Source organism: Phoenix dactylifera, chromosome 18 (genome assembly GCF_009389715.1).
Source record: "Phoenix dactylifera cultivar Barhee BC4 chromosome 18, palm_55x_up_171113_PBpolish2nd_filt_p, whole genome shotgun sequence".
Lineage (NCBI taxonomy): Eukaryota > Viridiplantae > Streptophyta > Magnoliopsida > Arecales > Arecaceae > Phoenix > Phoenix dactylifera.
In genome coordinates this window covers 260177-273357 of record NC_052409.1, presented here as the reverse complement: position 1 = coordinate 273357, position 13181 = coordinate 260177, and the positions used below count along the sequence as shown (strand labels likewise).

The following is a 13181-nucleotide window of genomic DNA, read 5'->3' as shown; positions in this document are numbered from 1 at the left end:
AGCTTGTCTGCTTTTCTGTGTGAATTGATGCGACATATTTCCACATCATGAATGTTGCCACTTGAAATGTAAAAATTTATATAATTTGTCGTGGATGCATTCACAACATTACCCTTTGTTGTTTTCTTGCATTCTGATGTGCAAATGCTTTGCATTCTGTACACTGAAGCTCATTCCGTTACATTTGCTCAGTTATTTATGTAAGTTTTATTAATATATAATTTACATTCTCAGTTGCATGCTTTATTTTGTGTTTAAGGTTTTGTATTATACTTTGAATTAATTGCCAAAATAGTGATTGGAGTCATTCTCCAAGGAAAGTTTCCATTGTATTTACCTACTAGTAGTTATTTGTTTAATGATGATGGTTTGATGAGTGAGAGAGTTCCATATCAGACATTTCAAAAGTTTTGTTTTAAGCTTCTCATTCTCCTTTCGTTTCTATAGTATTAATACTTAACCAACCAGCCTGATTTCATCTATTCGAGTCAGCTTTATGGATCCATGTTTGGGAAGTATTCCTATTAAGGGCTGCGTTAGAGGCTTATATGTTGTTTAAGCTTTTCTTCATCCTTTCTCACAATTTCCATCCATTAGTTTGTAGGTCTTTCCCCCTTTCTTCTACATCCTTAAACACAAATTAAATCACCCTCCTTACTCTAGGCCCCGAAATCTTCACTATGCATGCCCTGACCATCTTGATTACTTCTCGACCACTTTATCTATAATTGTTGCAACTCTTGTAGCTCCTCTAAAATTCTAAATACTAATTTCTTAGTTTGTTCTTCCTAGTTTTACCACTATCCATATTAACATTCTTATTTCTGCCGCGTTCAATTTATTTTTATTACCCGACATTCTACCCATCTAATTTTAGGCCCTATATCATTCTATATAATTTTCCTTTGAGTCACTAGGATATGCATTTATCACATAAAATACCCTAGAAGCACCTCTCCACTTCATCCAACCAGCTGTAATTTTATTACAAATGCCATCATCTTAAAGAGAGAAACAAGTTTACCAGCTAAAAGTGGTAGCATATATATAAAGTTAACATAAATAATAAAAAAATGTTCGAAATGATAAGCTTGAAGCATTTCATTCATGGTGTTATGTGCATCACACATTTTAAGCACTAGTATTATATAGGTAACATAGAGTGATCAGAAAGGGGCACAAAGATTGGGCAGGTGAGGTTTTCATATTTGCTACAAAGTTTTCTGTTGCTATGATGGGGCAACATTAATATCTACGGAGTAGTGAAGGGCCCAAGATCATATGGAATGAAGAGAATGATGCTTTGTCGAGCCATGGTGGACGCGTTATCAGATAAAGGGCATATGATCATGATAGCCCATGATGTACCTTACTTCAAGGATGAGTTGGCTAAACGCTAAAACTGGGCGGACAAGATAGAGTTTGAAGATGGTGCCACAAAGGGCACAGCACCATGAAGGTGATAAATAAACACTGGTGGAACTTGGAAGCAAGGATTGCCGAATCAGTACCAGTTCGGAACTTGGAAGCAAGGATCGCTGAATTAGTACCGGTTCGGTTCCAAACCGGTACCACTGGTCCGGCCTAGTTCATGCATCCAAAGCCCAAAAAAAAATTGGATCCGGTGTCGGCCAGTATGGGCTAGTTCATGCCGTTACGGGCCGGTACCGTTTTTTAACGCTGAACCGGACCAGTCAGAAATCGGACCAGTTCGGTGTGGGCTGAACCGGCCGATATGGGCCGCGGTTCAACATTCCTTGGTTGGAAGCATGTGGAAGGCCAAAGGTTGTGTATGGTCATTCACAGATAGAATCATGAAGAAAGATTTCCTCAATAAAGAGCATAAAAGCAAGGAGAGTTCAAATTCAAGTTGCATAATTAGCGTGCCAGGTGGTCTTAACCAACAGTGGCAGTCGGGAGTTATTAAAGTACAGGCATGCAGAACTAAGAATTTTAGTATGCATGAGCAGTGCCTAGAAATTTATGTATTTGAATTTGTAACATGATAACCTTTATGTATTGGATGGTAGTATCACAAAATGTATTAAACTTGTAGAATGCACAGCTTTGTACATTTTGTACATCTAATGGCATGTTTAAATGTTCAATGATGTTCAGATATTCTTTCAATCATGATATCTATGTCTTGAGGTTTTCATATGCATAAAACTTTTTTTTTGCTATTTGATTTCTCCAAAAGAAAGAGAAAAATCTGCTAGTACTTTTGGCAAAGTATTCATTGCATATCACAGTTGGATGATGGATAGATCCCTTACTCGATTTTTCGTGGTTTCACATACAGGACGATGTCAAGAGCGCAGCTGAAATGTTTCTCGAGTATATTATGAATAATCATCATGTTAGTCAAGAACCAGAAACCTTATTGCAAGCCTTCAAGATATCCCTGGTAAAGATAACCTTCAATATTTTAAATGTTTGTCGAAACATTGAATTTCTTTTGTTTTTGATTTTTTTTTCGCAATGTTATACTGTCTTGCCTGTTTCTCAATTCTGCTGTTTCAAATGTTCCCTTGCACTTTGAGTGAAGTAGTTACTTGATGTAGATGTTCTATGTTTTATTTATAACAAATGTAATGGCATTTGTGGATTATATGATTGCATGCACTTAAATATCTAAAACATGTTGAAGTTTTGGAAAATTAGGTTTCTCTTTTGATGAAGGCCAAGTTCCTCATAAATTATATACACAAGAATCCGACTGAAATTACCTGTATGTATTAGGATTATTAGTAGAGACTGGCTCTTTTAAACTATAACAACTGCTTCTATTTTGCATCAGCGAAATTGTAATAGTTAAAATTGCAATTCTACCTCATTGTGGTAAGTGAGGCTATATTTAAGTTTTCTGAAAGAGAACTTGTTAGACCTTGGCATCCAGGTGAGGGTTGCCTTTGCTTCCTAAGGCCTGTCTATCGCCAAGGCTGGTTACCAGCCGGCAAAATCCAGAGATCCAAACAGATTTTTAGGTGCATAAAATCCACGCTATTTACAGGGCTATTAATGCGATTCCTTTTGGCAGGGTTAACATAATGCTGAAGAAAGAAATGAATGCACATTTCATTTACGAAAATACCATGTTTGACTTGCATAAGAATTACACCTTTTCTTTTTTCAAGTTATGCTTTTGTCTTTTCCAGGCCTGCATATATCCTCTAATTTATTCAGGATTAGTGCTTATACTGAATTTCCTTGAAATTTTAGAATCGATGCTATTTCAACATTGATTAAATCTGTTGGATGGTAAACTGTGTGCAACAAATTCAGGGTATTTCATAAATTAGATATTGTGGTAATTTTGCATGTCTCTGTAATAAAGCTTTTCTACGTATGTCACTTTGGAATTTTCTTTCTAGAAACCTGCCGTTGTTAGTGATATTTTCTAACTACTGTTATATGTCTTTTATAACTTTCAGTGTTGGTGTGCTGCATCTTTTTTGAAACACAATGTGGATCACCAAGAATCATTTGCACTTGCAAAAAAGTATTTGAACTTTGAGTGCAATGAGGAGCTGGCTGAATCTGTTTATTATAAACTGCGAAAAGTAAAGAAAAAATTTTCTCGTCGATCAGGTGCATTAAGGAAAGAAGATGAGCCAAATTCGGTGGAGAATCAGTCGTCTCTATCGGGGAAAGATGTTTCTAGAGAACCTGTGCATGAGATGACTCCAAATTCAGCAGCATCTCACCATCAGGAAATGGAAGAAGATGAACTCAGAGAAAATCCTGATGGTCGTAGGTGCCCTGAACAGAAAAAATTGGTGGAGCAGGAGCAGGTTCTTGTGACTCCTCCAATGCTTCAGCATAACATTGGGTCGTTAAAAGATGAACTCCTGAAAAAACGAGTCGATTTGATTCATAAAATTTGTTCGAGAAGGGCAGAAGATCTAAGGGTGAAACAACAACTCGAAATTTCAGATTTCAACATACACAAGGAAGAGGAGAAAATGAAATTGAAGAAAGCTCATGATTTGGATTTGGAACTCATCCGCACTATACATACAGATTCTACGGTAAGAAATGACAAGATAAGATTGCTAAATCAAGAATTCTCCAAAAAAATGGTTGCATTTGAGGAACACATGAAATGCAAGCGTAGTAATCTTGAAGTTATGCAGTTAAATGCAAGGAACAAGGAGGAGCAGATAAGGGATCACTGGGTGGAAGAAGCTAAAGCTGGTAAACTAGCAGAATCATTTGATAACATTCCTCTGCCAGATTCTGGTTTTGGGGTGGAAGAATTGACAGTGGTAAGCGAGCAAAGTGGAGTATGTGATGGTTCAGGAAACACAGTGCTTCAATCTGGGCCTTCTTCAGATCATCTATTCATTGATGTGACAACAACAGATGCTGTAGAACCTATTGATTTGATTGCCAAGTATTCTGAAAAATCTGCAAGAAATACCACTGGAGGGGCAGAGGGTGTACCCATAGAACTTGAAACCGTAGTTTCTCTGTCCAACAACATGAATGAAGGGGAATCTGTTGAACCAAGTTACACATCTGTGGAAATTCCGGCAAGTCTTTCACCTGGAGAGACAGGTCGCATGCCTACCAGAACTGAAGATCCAGCTCCTCAGGCCAGTATCATGAATTCAGCAGGTAGCAGGCCTGATGAAATTGTCTCTAGAGCAACAACAGCTGTTGATAGTGAGCAAGTTGTTGGTGTAGATGATTCTGATGGTGCATGGTTGATATCTGCCCATCTGCAAAACCATGCCAAGTCTGCTTCCCTTGTCAATGCTTCGACAAGCGCTGGCTGTCGAAACAGTGTGCCATCTAATCAGGTACAGCCATCAAACTCACGCTGCAAATCTTAAGAACATACAACAAATTGATGAATTATCTTCAGATTCATGGCATAGTCAATGGATTTCCTTGGAACTGTGCTAGGGGGTGAGCTTTCTGGAGGCTGAACTCGTATTGGAAACTGTGTTCTGTTTAAGCTTCTCTGAAAGGCAATTTTACAGTTTAATAAAGCTCTTCTATAAAGCAAGACCCTTATCTCCAGAATTCCTAGAATACTCACTTAAAAGTGGCCGGCACCTGAAGGCATGTAAACCTAGGTTCTAGGATACTCAATAAAGGGATAAGGGTGTGTGTGCTCTTTTCTTATCTTAGTGATCAATCCATCTTATGGGTCGCATGAGATACAAAAAAAAGGCTGTTGTGGCTTATACCTTGAGATTTGTCTTTGGTTCCAGAATAAGAGGAATTCTCCTCATGGACTAGTTATTCCTGATCCTTGTTGACTGAAGCTCTTCTATTCCTGGATGGAATAGATCTAGAACAGGGTACTTCTGCTCATATGGACGAAGTGTAGGAATAAAAGTGGGAATAAGTTTACTCTCAACTCTCCTTGGAATTATTATTCCAAGAATAAGCTGTTTGACCGGAACAACTATCCCTTATTCCCTTTTCTTAAACCTGTTTGGCAAAAAATTAAGGCCTATTCCAAGCCTTAATGCTGGACCAAATGTGACCTAGGTGATTGTATGGTTGCACTTGAAGGCGTTTACAATCTCTTAACGTCAACCCTTGAGTTTGACTCACTAGACTGCCCTCAAATGTAAAATAAACAAAAATAATTAATAATCAAAACAAAATTCAGTGATCCAGTGGCTGAAATTAAACTTGGAGATCATCTTGAATTAGGCTGCACTTTGTCCATCACATTGCCATCAGCACAACCATCAAGAACTGTCCTAACCTTTAAGGTTGACTTTAGAAATTTTGACTCATTAATCCTATGCATCACATGTCCAGCAATAATTTGATTTTGGGTAATAGGCCCCTTTACTACTTGACCTTGAGTTTTCTATCATTTGTTGAGGGAAGAGTGGCAAAGTGAATCTCTTTGATTTTGTCGGTCATTCATATCTGTCTGTTATGTTACCTCTTACGATGGATGTTCATCAAAAGTTTAATCATCGTCATTGTCAAAAAACTTATCTTCATTATTGTTGTACGTTGGTCATACTGTAAGATATTTGTTAATTCTCATGCTGTTATGGAGCTTCTTGTGCTCATCCAGCATAGGGTTGATAATTTTTTCCATGCTTTGTGTTCCGCCTTGTTTCTGGAACTTGAAGGCTATATTTATAGCTTACCGTGCTGGTGAACCTATTGCTTAATCGGCCATTGTTAGATGGACTCCCATACCATTGATGAGGCTAAGTATCAACCATCAATCACTGTCTCTTTTTATTGTTGCCTAGCCTTTTTGCTTTTTCTTCAAACTAAGGTGGTGCCAGAACTGCTCCAACTCCATTTGTTTGTCAAAGCCATAGTTCTTTGTACCCTACAAATCATGTGAGCAAATAAGGCATATTTAGATCGTCTGTCATGTAGTTTTCTGTCTCTGCTACGTCACTTGAATAAGTCTTTATGTTTCAGCTTTGAGACTTCATCATGACTACCAGTGGGTGTGGTATATGGGCGGTCAAGGGATTGCGTGGTACATATATATTATGCATGCTGCATATATGGGCCCCTATGCAGCTAGTATTTTTAATATTTAAAATAGATAAATATATTTTGAAATAATAGTAATTGCAATATTTTTTATAAATAATAGCATTGATAGTAACAATAACATCTAGTGACTAGTTTTTATACTTAGTGCTTGATTCATTGTAGCAATAATTATAGCATAGTTAAAATATTGACATTATTTATATACACACATCTGGCCCACTTAAAACCCACATGTTACCGAACCATTAGCTTGAACATGCCTCATTTGCATGGGCTACATAAGAGTGGTGACAGATATGGTCCCTCACAATGTTAAAAGGGCCTTGTATGCAGTTGTATGATGGTAAGTAGACTGCATATGCAGCCACACAACACTAATCCTACCATGATCCGCTTAGTGCTAAGCAAACCTTCTTCTCAGCTCATGCATGAAATGACCTCATATGGTAGCCATTCATAGGGCATGTGGTGCAGTTACACACCGATGCAGTCACATATGCAGCCTTATGCACTGAAAATTAAAAACACTGGTTTTCTGTTCTCACTCGTCAAGCCCTATGTTTTACACCCAAAAATGAGTTGAGAGAGGTCTTAGAGGTATGTATTGCATATTATACTATGTGCACTCTATGTATATGCTCAATATACTTATGTATTGCACACCTACTTACACGTGACGGATTATAGTCTACATTAAATCTATTGTTCATTAATGGCTTCTGTTAATGATGTACCCTGGATAAAATTGTTGATGTACTTAAAAACAAGGATCAGGTATGACTTGAAACAAAATAAAACTTGATAGGATGTTTAAAACAATCGACTTTCACATCATTGTTAGCCAATTTGGTTCATGTAACATGGATCAATTTGAAACTATATAGCTTAGGGTGGACTTTCAGTTTGCTAGTGTGCTGCATGGTTGTCAGCACTAAGCAACTATGCATAGGGTGTGCCATTACCAGTTTGCTATGATTTGTGTTGGTCTGTATCGACTTCCATCCTGTTACATCTCAATGATATAGGCTGATATGGGTCGACATGTGCTTAAACTACACATACATTTATAGGACCTACCGAGACAACTGTTTTATATGGGGTGGTTTCAACTTATTTCCCTATCCATTTTGAACTCCCCAATGTCTCTTGTTTCTTTAGTTTCTTTTTTATTTTTAACTTACTCCAATATAATTTTAGATCATGTTAGTTTGCAAGGTAAATTTCATTAACTAGTATAACACATATGTTTAGAACCTATTTATCAAAAACATTTCATCTTTAACATGATTTAAATGATTATTTGTATAGCCATTTGGTGGTAGATTCTGATTTTAGTTTTGCATGACCAGGAACACTTTATCTGTGAACATGAAAGGGCTGCAGCATCTGTTGGAGTGGTAAGTGATCAAGGCCATGGTTCTTCCCAACAAATTGTGGTACCTCCATTACATTCAGTTGATATCGTCCATTTACAAGTTGAACCAACCAATCGGAATGCAACCATCTCAGACACCCTTGACCAAGTCTCCAGTTCTTCCCAACAAATTGCGGATCCCACATTACATTCAGTTGATGTTGTCCTTTCACAACCAATCAATCATAGCACAACCATCTTGGACTCCCTTCAGCTTCAGTTGCCTCCATCAACTGACATGCCCTTAGTTGACCATGGTCGAGGAAGCACATCTATATGCATAGAAAGTCAAGAAGAGCCTCATAGTCAGATACTTTGTTCTAGCCAACAAACTGAAGCGCCATTACAACAACCGAATATTACTGCAGCTGTGCCGGTTGGGCAATCTGGTCAACTGGTATCGCAGTTATCACAGCCTCTTGTAGATCCATCACCACTGAATGCCAGTATGCCGCCAGAAAGACCACATTCTGGGGATTTGAGCACTAGTGTGCAAGCAGAATCTGGAAGCCGTCTTTCTCAACTTTTCCATATGGCACCATTGCTGCCGCCTCAAGGGCTTCAACCTGAACCACTTAAAAATGAACTAACTAGACTTCGAATACATCAGGACTCACTCACCAAGTTGCATGATGATAAGGTTTTTGTCTGGACCTTGATTTTAAATACTATTTTGCTGTTTTCTTTTGTTATACTTTGCCCCTCGTGCTTTATTAGTTATACATTTATTCCTTTGTTGGACAGAAACTGCGTCTTCAGTTAGAGTGTGATCAAGAGTTAGAGAGGGTAAGAAAGAAGTATGATGCTTTACTTAAGGATGCAGAAACAGAATTTCTTCAAAATAAGGAGATGATAGAGACAATCTATAACAAAGTGTACATGAATCAAATTTTAGCTGAGGAGTTTAGGGCCAAATTCATTGAAAATAAGGGCCCAACTTCTGCATCTTTTCATGGTATGTAAAGTGAAGCACCTTGACTATTCTGTTTAATTCTTTGCTTTTTATGTTGTTTGATTTGCTTGACTGTGGTAAATTAGCACTGTTACAATACAGGGCAACCCTCTTGGATGTTCCTGTTGCATGGTTCACATGCCTATTCTCATTTTCGTATGCTTTATGCTGAATGTTACTTAGAATGTCCCTCATATATTTGCTACATTTTATTATCATCAAAAGGACAACTATACACATCTCATCCACTTTTGGTTGATCGTAAATATCTGCAAAGAGGTAATTGTGTAGTCCCTTTAAATACAGAAATACAAATATAACAAGAAGCAACTAGGACATCCTAAAGCTGCCAATGTGACAGATGCATTTCTGTTAATGAAGTTTCCAGTTCTGTTTGGTGTTTACCTCTGGTGAAACTTTGGTATGCGAAATACATGGTTTCTTTCTTTCCTTTTTATATAATGTGGTTTGCTGTATGGCAGATTTCTTGTCTTATGCTTGTAGTTGGGGTGGGGGGGAGGGAGATAATTTATTGTTTAAGGTGGTTTTAGTTGTTATTTTTGGCAGGAGTTACAACATTGATCTTAAATTTTTTTCATATTTTTTTTAGACAAAATTCAAAATCTCAAAATCAATTTCAGATTTCATGTAGGAATCTGTGGGCCATGGGCACTCTAATCTAATCAGACACCTTCAAATAAAAGAGAAAAAAAAACATTGTAGGGAGGGACCAGTTGAAAGAAAGATAAGGGATTGCTAAATGCGGGCAACTTGTCCTCTTCTTTCTTTTTCTTTCCTTCTCTATTTTTGTTTCCCCTTTTTCTTCTCTCTTCTTCTTTCTTGTCTCCTTTCTCCCACTTATTATGCACTACATGAATGGTCATTCATGACCTCTCCCTTTGCTGAGTAGAAATGTGTATATTGTTTCTTTTTAATCTCTTACATAGAGGTGGTCCTTATCAGACTGGCCAGCTTCATTATTTGCTTATTGTTTAAGTTGCTGCCCTTTCAGCTTAAAGTTTTGGTCATCATTCAGAATGGATCATCATTACAAAATGAGACCATATTTGGGATCTATTCTTGGCTTTTGAGGTGATAGAAACCACTACATTTACAATTGAACCCCTAAAAGCAGCAAAGAGTAATGGTAATCAAAACTCTATAAAGATTGGAGTCCTAGATCTAAACTTAATCTAAGCCCTAGAATGGATAATGGGACTTTATGAAGACACCTAAGGTGATTAAGCACGAGTGCTTTACCCATTGAGGCATGTATGTGAAGTACAGCTAGATATCCTGAAACAGTGACCGTATAACAATCCCCAACATAGGTCAGCTGTGTTTGTCATGCTTCATTAGCCATTTGTTCTTTTAAACTTTAAAGCCATATTAATTAATACGGTTGCTTGTTCTGATATATTTTACCTACTATTTTGGATAATTGGGAACTTGAGATGTATATGAACCTCTGCACTTATTTAATTCAGTTTAAATCAGATGCTTTAAGGGATCATATAACCTCAAATTCAGATTGCTGATTCTTTGGAGTCTATAATGAACCTGCTTTATCTAATCCATTTGTACTTCAACTTCTCTTGAGAATGTAATCACAACCAAACACAAATATGCAATGAGAGTGGGCTTGCTAATTAGTTCATAACGACAACCTTCAACTTGAGTATAACATGAAATACTTGAATTGCTGAGACATGCCTTTAATGGACTACACCAATAAATTTTGCAGAAGCTTGATTTGATAAAAAAGTTACCGCATCTTGACATGTCAATTATTGGGCTAGAATTTATCATACCGGGTACCTTTACATATATATATATTTATTTTAAAGGAAACCTTCACATGTGGTATTATTGTTAGGTTTTGTTTGGAATTATTCCAAAGTATTTAATTGGGCTATTACCCTGATATGGTCACTGCAATCTGGGGTCCTCGGAGAGGTAGACTGGGAACAGACCGAACCTTTGACATTTTTTTTTGTACAAAGTAGTTTCTCCAGGACATTCTAAAATATTCAGTAGAGTTTTGCTAATTTATGAATTAAGAATTCTTTCTTTTCTTTTCATAGTTTCAGCTCTAGCTTTCCTTTTTTTTTTCCCTTTTTGAGAGAGGGTAGCCCACCTGCACTATAATTATCTTGGCCAGATATCTAGGTATGCACTATTCAAACTTGAACCCAGAATCTTTGGTTGCTAAACAAAGAGGTGATGACTAAGTCCCAGTTAGTCTAGCTTTGACCTAAGTTCACAAACTATAATTGGGATAAGCCCCAGTTCACAAACTAAGTTCTAACTTTGACCTAGCTATCGCAACATCATTCAATGTACCCGTTAGTCTTTCCTCACATTTGGTTCTTGAGTAGTATGACAATTCCTGTACAAGCTTTTAACATGTGAAATGTAATCCACAATACAATAAGAGTAGAAGTCTTTCCTCTAGTTGTCTGAATGAAACACAAGCAAAAAGATTCTTGTGAAGAGTGAAAAATAGCTTCAGTTATATGATGCATATATGTATATTTTTGTTCTATTTTTTAATTTTCACTATTTCAGTAGTCATCGTATTGCTGCATTCTATATTAAGTCTGTGAACTATTCTGTTGCTCACATCTTGTTGTTAGCTGGATAAATACATGAAAGGCATTCGAAACATCTCCAGTTTGTGTCAGCTGAAGAAATTCTCTCAAGTAACGGACAAATTTGGGCTCATCCAGGAATTTTAATCAAAAGTTTTCGTTGATTTATCGATGGTGTGAAGCGGTATGCCTCGAGATGTGGCATGCTTTTCAAAGTACTAAAACTTATGGTGAAAATCCATGAATATTAGCTTCCTCAATGTTATATATGTATCATGTCTTTTGCCATTGTTGCTTTTGTCAAGTTGATATCAAAGGACTAAGTTGTTAATAAATGTTATTGCCCTTTTATCCATGATGTGACCACAAGCTATATTTCATGATCCAGAAATAGGACTTATGAGACCCATAAGAAAATCATTATTTTGTTCCTCTACTACTAAGCAGAAACTAATTCAGGCCTTGCCCTTCCCCTCCCTTGTTTGTTCTAGGTCTATTTTCAAATTCTTTGCAGCACTTGCTTCAAGCATCCCGGGCGTCCCAGGCATCCCAGCCACAGGTTGCCCAGAGGCCCGTATCAGCCACAACGGTACCGGCTTCAACTCCAGCTTCTCTACCTCCTGTCCCTGGCCCAGCACCAACTCCATCTTTGCTTGCCTCGGCCAGAACTCGGGTCCCAGGTTCTACTTGTTCCTTGGTCTCCTCTGGTCAGATGGTCCACAATACAACATCCGTCATCCTGAGCAATGTGGCCAGACCTCGCTATAGTCCAACACTTACACCACGTGTGAACCTTCAAGTTGGAAATGAGACTCGTGCCCCTGCTCCACATTTGCATCGCTTCAGACCGCACACATCCATGTCAGTTCAAAATTTTGTGATGCCAACCAATGAGATGAGCAGTCAGCAGCAGGCTCTTGCTAATCTTGGTTCTGCAACTTGCACCAGCGCACAAGCTGCAGCTCCTTCCCATGTACGTCCATCTTTGGTTACAATTAGTGGAACCTGTCAGCCTATCAGTTCAGGTATATTACCTGTTTGTCGTGGTGCCACTCTTGCCCCAGTTGACTTGCCTCTAGATACTGGGGACTCCCAGATGGGGGCTGATCTGCAAAACCTGTCGCAGTTGGCAGATTTAAGCCCCAATTTTGATAGTTGTCTCTCATCCAATCTGGGTCTGATAGGAGGTGAATTGCCTCAATCTTGTATGGATGCTGCAAGGCCCTTTGCTTCCACAGATGTGGTCTGCATATCAGATGATGACTGATTGGTGTGGAGGAAGCAGTCCTGAGTGCAACTTGCCCATCCCAAAATTTTGTATTAAATTTAACAAATTAAAACCCTTGATGTGCAGTAAGCTGTGTCTTTCCACGTGAAATGGGAAGACAAGTGGTAAGACCATCATGGGTTACTGTGTCTGAAACTGCTGATATTTTATAGAGTTCATCTGAGAGGTGATCTTATATTCCACTGGAGATGTGCACTGATACTTCATAGAGTTCATTTGAGAGGCAATCTTGTATTCCACTGGAGATATTCACGTGTTTCAGTTGGTAGGATCCCTTTTTGAGGTCTGGGTATAGTGTGTATATTTCTTGACCCTTTATGTGCTGCGCTTTGTATGCTGGGATGTTGGCAGCCGGCTCAAGACATCGTTTTCCTTAACAAATGTGTATATTTCTTGATCCTCTGTCTGCTGCATAGATTTCTGCACTCTCTTGACCCTTTA

The 13181-nt window shown here is 38.1% G+C and overlaps 1 protein-coding gene across 4 annotated transcripts in view; it reads left to right on the top strand.

The window, feature by feature from the left end:
- Positions 1–13142, top strand: part of LOC103719900 — a 36480-nt gene extending 23338 nt beyond the window's left edge. For 2 of the 4 annotated variants that reach the window (XM_017845913.3, XM_008809385.3), the window contains exons 18-22: positions 2303–2407; positions 3435–4805; positions 7845–8549; positions 8654–8864; positions 11944–13142. In XM_017845913.3, coding sequence (XP_017701402.2) covers positions 2303–2407; positions 3435–4805; positions 7845–8549; positions 8654–8864; positions 11944–12719 — 3168 coding nt within the window. In that variant the 3' untranslated portion in view covers positions 12720–13142. Of the gene's footprint in view, positions 1–2302; positions 2408–3434; positions 4806–7844; positions 8550–8653; positions 8865–11497; positions 11788–11943 lie in introns of those variants that run through there. The other 2 variants (XM_017845915.3, XM_026809707.2) reach the window with 2 other exon arrangements.
- The last annotated feature ends 39 nt before the right edge of the window (positions 13143–13181 follow it).